The sequence below is a fragment of the Tenrec ecaudatus genome, chromosome 5 (assembly GCF_050624435.1).
Source record: "Tenrec ecaudatus isolate mTenEca1 chromosome 5, mTenEca1.hap1, whole genome shotgun sequence".
NCBI classification, from domain to species: Eukaryota; Metazoa; Chordata; class Mammalia; order Afrosoricida; family Tenrecidae; genus Tenrec; species Tenrec ecaudatus.
In genome coordinates this window covers 19638905-19650879 of record NC_134534.1, presented here as the reverse complement: position 1 = coordinate 19650879, position 11975 = coordinate 19638905, and the positions used below count along the sequence as shown (strand labels likewise).

Genomic DNA, 11975 nt, shown 5'->3' with positions numbered 1-11975 from the left:
GCAGCGGTTCGCAGCCAGGGGGGGACCCGCCCGGCGGAGGCGTGTGCAAGGGAGCGGCGGTGTCTCAGTCCTGGGGGAAGGCAAAGCTGCTTCCAGGAGGAAACGGGCGTTTCCTTCCCACGCGCTCGAGCGGACCCTGGGGCTCGGCCCCGGGACCCCGCCCAACCCCTCCCGGAGCCCTGGGAGAAGCCAGTCGCCACACACAGGCACACACAGGCCCCGGCGCCGCGCCCATAGGAGAGCGGCACCCACGGCCAATTACCATGGCAACCCCGGGGCTTGTTCCACTTCCCCACCCTGCCGATCCCCCTCCTCCCGGCGCCGCAGCCAACCCGCTGGTGTGAGTCCCAAGAGCGCGCTATAAAAACTGGCGCGGTGGCGCGGGCCGAGCGGCCACTCGCAAACCCGGGAGCGACAGGCAGGGACCGCCGGGCGCCGAAAGTCTCCCTTCGGTCTGAGCGCCCGCAGAACTCCCGAGCATGCCGAGCGCGCCGCGCTTGAGCCTCTGCCTGCCCAAGCAGCGCCTTCGCCTGGCCTTTCTGCTGCTGCACAGCCTGGGCCAGGTGAGTGGCGCGCTCCGCCCGACGCCCCAAGGACTTCGCCCGCCCTGGGCGGCCTCGGCTCGGCCCCTCTCCACTGGCCCCACTGAGGCCTCCCTCTCCTCTCTCGTCCGCCCCCCAGGTCGCCTGGACTCAGCACTGCCCATCGCCGTGCCCCGAGCGGTGCGCCACCAGCGCGCCGCCGGCCTGCGCGCCCGGAGTGCCCGCCGTGCTGGACGGCTGCGCCTGCTGCCTGGTGTGCGCCGGCCAGCGCGGCGAGAGCTGCTCGGACCTGCAGCCCTGCGAGGAGAGCAGCGGCCTGTACTGCGACCGCAGCGCCGACCCCAGCGCACAGACTGGCATCTGCATGGGTAATACGGCCCTACCCCCATCCTCTTCTCCTGCCACAGCTGGAGCGGCCTTACCTCACACACACACACACACACACACACACACACACACACACACCACATACACACTTTTCCCAGAGGGTGGTGCGCACCCTTGGAAAGGATGAGCTAGTGAGGGTCCAGTAGTGATTTGTGGAGCCAGGCTTGGGCTGGAGTGCAGTGGACTGGGGGGAATGGCCCCAGGCCAAGAGAAAACCTGCCCAAGAGGTGAGAAGCATTCATCCTTTAAAGCCTCCCCTGGAGAGAGGGGGCCTCCGAAACCCCATTCGGGCCGATGAAGTCATTGCCTTGAGGTATTTCCAGGGACACACTTGAGGGTGTTGGGAAGGCATATTTACTCACACCCTCACAGTGCATGCCTGCCCTCCAGCAGGTTGGTTCCCACACCTGAAACCGCCCTTTTCCAGCCTAAAGCAGCTGCTAGCCTCCTGGGAAGATTCTGCCAGCCCGCGAGTTAAGGAAATGCAGACAACTAGCCAGTGCAGGCTCATACGACTTATTCCATGGGGTGGTAGTGGGGGTTCAGTTTTTCACCCGATTTACCATCTGCAGGAGGTCACTGACTCTCTGCTTAGGGGGGTTGTGAATGCCTTTTTTTAAGTCATTTTATTGGGGTTCATACATTCTTATCATGCTCCATGCATCCATCCACTGTGTCAAGCACATTTGTACATTTGTTGCCATCATCATTCACAGAATATTTTCTTTCTACTTGAGTCCTTGGTATCAGCTTCTCATTTTTGCCCTCCTCTCCCACCTTCCATCCCTCATGAACCCTTGATAATTTATTGATTTTTTTTTTATGTCTTACACTGACCGAAGTGTCCTTTCACACACTTTTCTGTTGCCTGTCCCCCTGGGAGGGGGTTCTATGTAGATCATTGTGATCGGTTCTCCCTGTTTTCCCCCACCTTCCCCTTGCCCAGTTACTTACAGATGGGCTTTGGGTCTCCACTCTGCACTCCCCGTCGTTCACAATGATACGATATTTTGGTGAATGCCTTTTTAACTCAAGCTCACTGCCATCAAGTCAATACCAACTTATTGTGACCTGGTTTGACAGCGACCCTTGGCAAGTTTCAAACGGTTGAACTTTACACAAGTTTCAGCCCAACATGTAGCCATTATGTCACCAGGGCTCCTGGAAAGGCCTGTTACTTTTCTTCAAATATGGTGACAATTTGCTTAAACGTCAAGGAATCCCAGGACAGTTTCAAAACCGCCGGAGCTTTCTGTTCCCCTTAAAGAGTTACAGTCTCAGAAACTCAGAAGTGTCCGTTCTGCCCTGTCTCCTAGGGTCGGAATAAGTTGATATTGACTCGATAGCTGCGAGTGCCCCATGTGACCGTTCACCCTATTGGATGAAGATGGAGTGTTGAATTATCTGCTTCTGGCATGCCAGCACAAAACCAGTCCAGCCCAAACCCACTGCCATCAGGGGGGTTTCTCCTCTGAGGAGTGTCTTAAAAGGGACTTGTAACACGACTCTATCATTGTTACGGGGCCGTGCCTGGGTGTGTCACTTCATTTTGTCAGCTGTGAAGGGAGAACCTGGACAGGGTTGATGTGGAAGGTTCTTCTTGCTCAGAAGGGCCTGAATGAGTGCGTCTCTACCAGAGATGGGGAAGAATGCAGGTCACCGGAACTGGAAAGGAACCACTCAGAGTTTGAACTTTACTCAGAAGCCTCGCTTAGCCTCTCCCGTGCACTGTGTCATGTGTGTGGCTCTCTCCTTTATCCGCTCTCTCCCGTTTGCCCCATGTTCTAGTGCTGGAGGGAGACAACTGTGTGTTCGACGGGGTCATTTACCGCAGCGGAGAGACCTTCCAGCCGAGTTGCAAGTACCAGTGCACCTGCAGAGATGGGCAGATCGGCTGTGTGCCACGCTGCAACCACGACCTGCTCTTGCCCCGGCCTGACTGCCCTGCTCCAAGAAAAGTTGAGGTGCCTGGGGAATGCTGTGAAAAGTGGATCTGTGACCCCGACGAGGATGGGGGATTGGGAGGCCTCGCCCTACCAGGTGAGAAGCTCCAGGTGCCTGGAGGTGGACACAGATCCTTCTGCCTACAGGATAAATGCAGGCAGGAGGGAGGTGAGAAAATTGTCCTTGGTTTTGGGCATTCAAGGGTAGATTCAGATGACCCCCTGGGAAATAACACATCCTGTCTTTAAATCTGAGCTAAATTTCAGAAGCACTCGCACAAGTTCTTATAAATTGTTGCTGTTACTAGGTGTTGGCACCCAGTTGTCTGGGATTTGTGACATCCTCATCAATCACCAATGAAACAGTGCCCAGTTCTGTGCGGTCTTCACTAAGAGTGCTACATTTGAGGCCATTGGTTAGAATTCCTTTGAAAGACAGCCTGCCTCATTCTGCAATGAACCTGAGTTTGTCTTGTTGAATGGTTGCCACGGGGTTGGTTGGTTGGTGTTAAGTCAATCCCACTTTAACTTTTATTGCTATACAAAGAGAAGAGTGAGGATTGCTCTTTTATTTCTGGATTGTATACACCCAGTCAGTGACTCCTGTCACAACCAGCCCCCCTGAAGAATTGTCCCTTGTCAGAGAAAAATGTCACTCTTCCAGATGCTGCAGGAAGAATCAAGTCTTGTGCTTTTTTTTTTTGTTTTGCCTTACAAATGAAATCTCACTGGGGGGAGGTGTGGAGGGGAGGGGAGGCGAGCCTCAGGAGTTGACCTGTAAGTTAGACGCCATTGATCAGCCCAATCACTCATACTGTCAGCATGTCTCTCTTCCTGGGTGGTAGAGATGGCTAAACACTCAGATTCTCATCAAAAGGTGGGAGGTTAGAATCCTCAGAACGGTGCCTGAGAAAAAGGCCTGGCTATCGAGTTCTGAAAGATCACAGGCCACTGAAAGCTCTGTGAGCCCAGTTTGACTCTGACTCCCACGAGGTTCCCCGAGGTGTGTTGTTGTTATTGTTGCTGTTTCCATTTTGTGTTACCATTGTGAGCCTGATCACTTCTGCCATCAGAAATTGTTAGGCAGGCCTGGCAGATAGAGAAAACTACTGTGTCGAAGAGATGTGTCCATTGCAGTGTATGACAACAGAACTTTTTTATCAAAGTCCAATTCTCTGTATCCTATGACCAAGACAGCCGCTTTTCCCTCCGAAAAGCAAAATGGGGCTTTTGTCACTAGTTTGCCTACTTACTCATCACAATGAAAGTTTTATCGTAAGCTTTTTAATACATAAACTTATCCAAGAAACTCCAAACTCATTACCACCAAATCAAGTCCAATTCTCAGCAGCCTTACAGGACAGGGTGGACCTGCCCCTCTGGGTTTCTGAGACCATAACTCTTCACGGAAGTAACAGCCTCATCTTTCTCCCATATGAGAGTCTACATGTTGAAAACACTACTAAGGTTACAAACTGGCTGCTGAACACAAAGTCAGCAGTTTGAAGTCACCAGCCACTCTGCAGGAGGAAGACAAGGCTCTCTACTCCCTAAAGAGCTATTCTCAGAAACCCAAAGCCAGATCTGCCCTGTTCTATGGGGTCGCTAATTGGGAATCGACTCGATGGCGGTGAGGTAGATAGACCTCATGTCAGAAGTATGTCACCTGTTGGCAGTGGTATTAAATAAGTCAGCTCTCCCTGATGGTGACCCCATATCTAACAGAATGAGACATTTCCCAGTCCTGACCTGTCTTCTGATCATTTGCATGCTCAAGTTCACTGTGTATTTTGAATACCTGCCAGTCTAGTGGACTCATAGTGCAATAATGAATTGGACAATCTGCTGTTGGAATCTGAAGGGTTTCGTTGGCCCATTTTTAGACGCAGAGCAGTAGGTCATTCTTCCCAGCCAGCCTTAGTCAAGAAGATCTTCTGAAACCTTTCTGCCACGAGTGATCTCTCTGGAATTTGAAATACTGGTAGCCTGGCTTCGACCATCATATGATCTCAAGCCACCACACTAGGACATATCTACAGATGGATGTTGGCGACCTGAACAAAAACAAACAAACAAATAAGTCATTGCCATCCAGTGGATTTCAACTTCTAGAGCAGGCTGGAGCTCCCTCCAGTGAGTTTCTGAGACCGCAATTCTTTACAGGAGTAGAAAGTCTCCTCTTTCTCCCTTGGAACAACAAGTGGTTTCCAACAGCTGACCTTGTGGTTAGCAGCCCAACTTATAACCCATTCTGCCACAGGGGCTCCCTGGTCTTCCTGCTAGGAGTTAGTAAGTAAAAATATCCAGATAGGCCCCCTGGGATAAGACCCTATTTCTAATAACAATGAAGGGGGGGGGGGGGAAACTCGGCAAATCTTGTTTTACTTAATATAGCTATCTTTATTTACACATCCTGCAGCTTACAGACCAGAGGCCACTCTAGGAGTTGAAGTCTCTGACTCAAGTAGCAACTGCATTGAACAGACCACAGAGTGGAGCGCTTGCTCCAGGAGCTGCGGCATGGGCTTCTCCACTCGAGTCACCAACAGGAATCGGCAGTGTGAGATGGTGAAGCAGACACAGCTCTGCCTGGTGCGTCCCTGCGACCAAGAACCTGAGAAACCAACAGATAAGGTAAGGAGCCTGGGGAACCTACCTTCAGAACGTGCGTGGACTGGCTTCACCGACGCCCAGGTTCAAGATAGTCCCTCTGGTACCTGTAGACTCCCGGTCAGCTGTAGCTGGGAGTTCAACCCAGAGAGAAAGCCGAAAGACAGATCCAGTGGGAGCAGATTTATACCTTGCTTCCTCTTCCAGGTTTGGAAAGATGCCAAATGACTGGCAGAAAGTCCCAAAGTGAAGAGGTAGGGTCCATCCAACCGAAGTGCTTTCCCCAGTTCAGGATTCTCTGGTAATCCCCATTCCGGAGAAAGGGGCCTTCAGCATCCCCAGTATAAATGGCGGTAAAAAGGACCGTTCCAGCCTGAGTTCTCCTCACCTCTCGGGGTTCCACGTGTAGGAAACAGCAGCATGTGAACCATGTCTGTCTGGTTCACCCATCAGCCGGCCTGGTACATAGCGTGCCTGCTCCATCATTGTTGGTGAACAAATGAGTGGGAACCTGGGAGTTAGGGTCAAGAGTTTTAAGGGCTGAGTGGAAAGAGTGCCTTTGCCAGGATAAAGCAGTATGGTCCAAATTAAACAGCATGTTTCTTTTCTTGTTAGCTGGAATTAGATCAACTCAGGGTGTTAGCGCTGAGTATAAGGCACACAGATCCGGAGCTCTGACTGGTTCTTGATGACATCACGGACCTTGTTACCAGAGCCCTACATCAGATAAATGCAACACCCAAATGGAACCATTCTATGTGACCTTGTACAAGGCACACACACACAGAAAAAAAAAACCTAGTCTGTAGCAATGCAGGGCTCGCATAGCTGTAGACTGAGGCAGTGTCATCTAATACTTGGGTGCAGACTCTGGAGGCAGACAGCCTGGCTTCAAATCCTGGCTTTCCACGCAGACGAGGAGGTGATCGTGGGCAGTGTTCTTAACCTCTTAGTCTCAGTGCCATCCCCTGTGGAGCAGGGCTGTGGATGGCACCTGCTTCAAGGTTGCCATGAGGATTAAATAGAAGGAATCTGCAAAATGCCGGATAGGTACAAGGCACTTGCTACAATTAGCTGGTATTACTTAACATGTCTGTATATTAACGAAGGGCAAGACGTCCCTCATATTTGCACTATTCGATGACTGCTATGTTGTCAAGCTTCTTGAGGTCCATCCTAGCTCTATGTGTCTCCTATCAGCTTTGAGAGAGTGCTCAGAAACACCTCGTGGTGAAAACTGTACCCATAATGTTACATCCCCCCCCCACATACACACAGTTAAGAAAATTACGATGTACATATAACACACAAAAAAACTCAAAAGAGCTCACTGCCATCGAATTGGTTTCAATGCATAGAGATCCTATAGGACAAAGTAGACCTTGAGTTCCTGAATCTTTAAAGGAATAGACAGCCTTGTCTTTCTACCTCAGAGTGACCGGTGGTTTCCAACCCCTGACCTGTGGCTTGCAGCTAACTGCGGAGGCACTACACTACCACAGCTCCCATTTCAGCAAGCATACACACACACATACATGCACAGAGACACACACGCACATGCATGCACAGAGACACACACGCACATGCATGCACAGAGACAGTTGTTGCTATACTTGTGTCTTTTTGTACTGTTGGCTAGAATGTAAGCATTCAATATGGAAAGAAACTAGAATCCCTTAAATAGGTTTAACTTGCTTCTTAGATGATATTTTTCATCTCATGTCTCTAAAATTTGGTTTCTTCTCCTTAATTTTGTTGTCTCGTCTTGTCGCTTACAGCAAGTTTAATTCAGGGAAACATTGTATTCACTATATTAATGTGAAGTCTATGAAACTTAGGGACTTTATATGAGAGCCAGGGAAGTAAAAGCAAAGCAATCATTACTTTGTATCCCTAGGGGATGCTTGCAGTTTAGGGCAGTGCTTCCTGAAGCTGGGTCCCCAGAGCAGCAGTAACACTGAAGAACTTGTTGGAAATCCAAATGCTTGGGCCCACAGTGTGAGGCCCAGCAATATGTTTGTTTTTAAACAAGCCTGTAAGCAATTTTAAGGACCTCTCATGGCATAGCGGGTTATGCCTTGGGCTGCTAACCACAAGGTCAGCATTTCAATTCCACCAGCTATGCCAAGGGAGAAAGATGAGACTTTCTCTCCCATCGTTGCACTGGGTAAACCTGCTGCACAAGGCCTCTGTCAGGTGTTGACAACAAGGAGTTGACTTAGACGACGTGTGTCTGACCTACGCCATGGTGTTTTCAATTGCCTCATATGCACGTGAAGGCTAAACACCGAAGACTAAGGAAGACTGAAGAAGACTCAATGTGTGTGAAGTAGGGTGTTGGTGCAGAAAATGGAAAGTACCATGGACTGTCAAAGGAACAAAATCTTTCTGGAAGAAGTACACCCAGAATGCATGTTCCTTAGGGCCAAGGATGGCCAGACTTCATCTCACATACTTTGGGCATGTTGTCAGGATAGACCAGTCCCTGGAGAAGGACTTCATGCTTGGTACATGGATGGGGCAGAGAAATAGAGGAAAGCCCTCAATGAGAGGAACTGACACAGTGGCTTCAAAAATGGCTCGAATGGAGGACAACTGGGTGATGTTCCATTCTGTTGTACATGAGGTTGCTATTAATCAGAACGGACTTGACAGCACCTCATAATATCAACATCTCTTTCATAAAGATTTGCAGCCTCGGAAACCAGTGCTACTGTGTTCTATAGAGTCTCTATGAGTCGGAATCGACTAAATGACAATTACTTTGGTTTGAGGTAGATAGTTCTAGTGCGCACTAAAGACGAAAAGCCACTAAGATAAGAGAATCCTAAATCTAATCACCCTGAAGCATGGAGGGGCGGGGGGGAGGAATTCGAAGGAGGTGGGAAAGTGAAAATAATGGAGAATTGAGGCAAACTGGTAAATGAGGAAATACACATAGCTTTTGCTCTCCTAAATTATCGGTATTGAGTTTCCCCATTAAGCATTGTTAGTGGATTTTTAAATAAACTCTATACTTGCTTTGCCCTCATGGTAAATAATCTTAAATCTCACTGCCTTCGAATTTCTTGTGGTCACAATATAAGAGAAAACTTGGGTTTATAGAGAAACAAATTCACATATTGGATGTTCCCCGACCCCATTAGTCTTAGTGTCAGGGTCTGCTTGTGTTTCCTATGTCCTGCTGAGTCTCCATGAGTACAGAGCCGGGATTTGGTTTAATTCTCCTTTTATCTTCAGCACCCGGTTCTCAGCCTTCATGGTCACTGATCTTGTAGGAGTGAGTGTTGTTCTTAAGGATCAAGTGGGTAAATGTCGGAAAGCATTTCAAATATTATGGGCGTGCAAAAATTCCACCCTTACTCCCTTTCTCTGTAAAACTTAAGAATACACTTGACTGAAAAATAACACGAAACCCCATTAGGGAAGTTTCTAAAGTGATGGCATTTCCTTATACTTCCTTTGTCACCTGCCGGTCATCAGATAGTTATGGCCCAAAGTATGGGGTCTGCTTTGTGAGCAGAAAGGAAACCCCAAGGGGGGAGGAGGAAGGAATTTGTCAGGAAAGCAAAGGATTTCTGAGAGGTTTCGTTTCTCCAGCCACATCTTTGTCAGCAGGCCACTCCAAGCTCCCACGTGGTCTGGGGAAGAGAAATACTGTGAACTGAGCCCATTTCCCAAAGTTCACATTCTGTTAGCAAATAGGAAAATCAGCGCCAAACTCAGTACCATCAAGTCAACGGTGAACCGTAGGGACCATACTGAGTGGAGTAGATCAGGACCTTTGAGTGTCAGGGGCTCTAAACCCCCTCCCAGCAGCAGAAAGTCTCATCCATCTCCCAACGAGCTGCTGAGTTTGCAGTTAGCAGCCCAGCTCATAATCCCTACACCACCCGAGCTTTAACAAAGAAGGTAAGGCTATTGGCTAGGCAGCCAGTAGATTCCAGCATGCTTCTCAGTGGGAGCGAGGCCATTCCGCGCTGACTTCTGTGCTTCTTTCCTAGAGAGGAAAAAGGTGTCTGCGCACCAGGAAGTCACTCAAAGCCATGCACCTGCAGTTCAAGAACTGCACCAGCGTGCACACCTACAAGCCCCGGTTCTGTGGCGTCTGCAGCGATGGTCGGTGCTGCACCCCGCACAACACCAAAACCATCCAGGTGGAGTTCCTGTGCTTCCCAGGACAAACAGTCAAGAAGCCGGTGATGGTCATCGGGACCTGTGCCTGTCACACCAACTGTCCTCAGAACAACGGGGCCTTCCTCCAGGAGCTGGAACCCAGTGACAGCAGAGGGGAGATGTAGCCGGTGTCCCTGGCGAAGCTCACCTACGGAGGCCAGGTGTAGCTCCTGCATGACACACCACCAGGTGAACAGAAGAAAACTAATGAAGAGTCATTCTTTCATCCCGAGTCCTATGCATCATGCATCCAGCAGTGATGTGAGAACCCTTATAGCTGCCCTTTTTTAACCCCCTCGTCAAATGATATCATGAACTGTAAACTTTGAACGAAGGTAAGCTCGCGATATGGCTTCAGGATGACTTCCCTTTCGGTGGTATTTTGTTTTATTTCTTTCAAGTGCGAATGCCTGTGCTTTTGAGAAACCAGTTATCTGTTTTACTTTGTAGCGTATATCTCTTCCACTCATTTTATATTGTGTAGACAAGCGCCACTCCCAGGAAGTGTCACTCTAAGAAACCGCACAAGGATGCTCGCCAGCATACTGAATGTGCCTTCCCGCAAATATCCCTCCAGGCGTATATTAAGGTCTGAGTTGAGGGTGCTTAGTGGAGATTCCCTTGTGGGTACTCAATGCTGAACTTTCCAGATTAAGATCCAAGCTAACAGATAGGTCTTTGACTTGAGATTTAAGCTAGTCTGTGGAGGATCTTTTTTTGGTTCACTAGAGATGATGCTGTATCCACAGTGTGCTCGTTAAGTAGAAAGAAGCCAATCAGATAGAAAGAAGCCAATCAGAGAACTCCGCTTTGAACCAAGAGGGCCGGGACCTTCCTTGCATGTCTTCGTCCTGGAAGCGGCTGTTGTTTAATGCAGCAGCAGAGGAGTGTATCAGTAGGAACCCTTTCATCTTAGGGTTGAGGAACCCGAGTTCCGGAGCACATAAGTTATTCAGTCTTAAATCCTGATCATTTTCAAATGTTCTTTGGATGGAATTTTGAGTAAGAGCAAATTCAGTTATTTGGTGTGCAGCTACCACCAATTCCGTGTGTTTAGAAGCATTTTATTGTTGTTGGGTGCCAGCCAGTAGGGCCCCCCTTCTGTGCAACAGAAAGAACTTGTGCACAACCCCGTGTGCCACAGAACAAAGCACTGCCTGACTCCGTGCCGTGCCGACAATCATGTCATATTGCAGCCCCTTGTTGCAGCCGATCCATCTTGTTGAGGGTCCTCCTCTTTCCTACTGCCCCTGTAATCTACCATGCATGATGTCCTTCCCCAGAAACTATCCTCTCCTGGTAGCATGTCTAAAATACCTTAGACATGCCCAAAACTTCTCCTTGGGCCAGAATGATGAAAACTCGCAAACACGATACACGTGCGCAGAAGCATGTATCTCACTTGTCAGGATGCAAGATAGGCTACCAAATGACACCTGTACATTTCTCTAATGTCACCATTAAAGTATTTATGTAAATTAAACTGTACATTTTGTAAAATATTCTTTTTAACTTCTGTACTTGTCCGACAGCCCAAAATAAACCTGGTTTTATCGGCGTGTGATCAGCTATGACTTTGTGTTATTAACTTTAGCATTCTCACTTAATGAAAATAAATTTTTTTAAAACAATGGATTAAATGAGATGCCAGTCACACAAAACGGTGCGCTTACAGCTTCTATCACAAGGAGGATAACAGTTCGTACCGAGTTAGGGGACTTCAGCTGCCAGGTCTGAAACATTCGGCATCACACTGACTCTAAGGGACATGTTGAAGATGGAGGGCAGAGGCCTGCCTCACCTCTGCCTGGTGACAGTGGACCTGGGGCTCTTGTGAGTTGGTTGTTCTGTGTCCTTTGTGTAGTCACAGACAGGGCTCCAGGCCACTTTGTTGTAGCCCTACAAAATATGTCATCTGTGACCCCATTTTATAAGCGAGGGGACTTACTGAAAAAAAAGGAAAGTTAAAAAAATAACTGGTGGATTTAAAGCTCTAATTAAAGTCATTTTTCTTCTACTTTAAACTACCCTATGGCTCAGTCCAAAGCTTAGTTGTGCACAAGGTTGTTTGACTCAATATTGTTCATAGATGCAAATATTAGAATCATTCAACAATGAAGATTTGGCTAGATAAATCACAGTATATCCACTATATTGAAAAGCAATCATTAAAATGAAAACATGGGGGAATATTTAACCAAAACAAGACATGTAACTATAAAGAGAGTGATAGGTTTTCATTTTAAAATATCCATAAAAGCCGTGAAAAGAAGACCTCACAGAGAATGGGCATGATGGTTTCCTGTTAGTCTCCGTT

General features: G+C 48.5%; 1 protein-coding gene across 2 annotated transcripts; it reads left to right on the top strand.

The window, feature by feature from the left end:
• Positions 1-220: 220 nt before the first annotated feature.
• On the top strand, positions 221-11229 carry CCN3 (cellular communication network factor 3). 2 transcript variants are annotated; one of them, XM_075549334.1, is made up of 5 exons: positions 221-563; positions 682-910; positions 2718-3041; positions 5292-5506; positions 9487-11229. In XM_075549334.1, the coding sequence occupies exons 1-5, from the start codon at positions 480-482 to the stop codon at positions 9781-9783; spliced, it is 1149 nt and encodes a 382-aa protein (XP_075405449.1). In that variant the 5' UTR covers positions 221-479; the 3' UTR covers positions 9784-11229. The 2 variants fall into 2 exon arrangements, with proteins under 2 accessions (XP_075405449.1, XP_075405450.1); XM_075549335.1 differs by having other exon boundaries at positions 257-563; positions 2718-2969.
• The last annotated feature ends 746 nt before the right edge of the window (positions 11230-11975 follow it).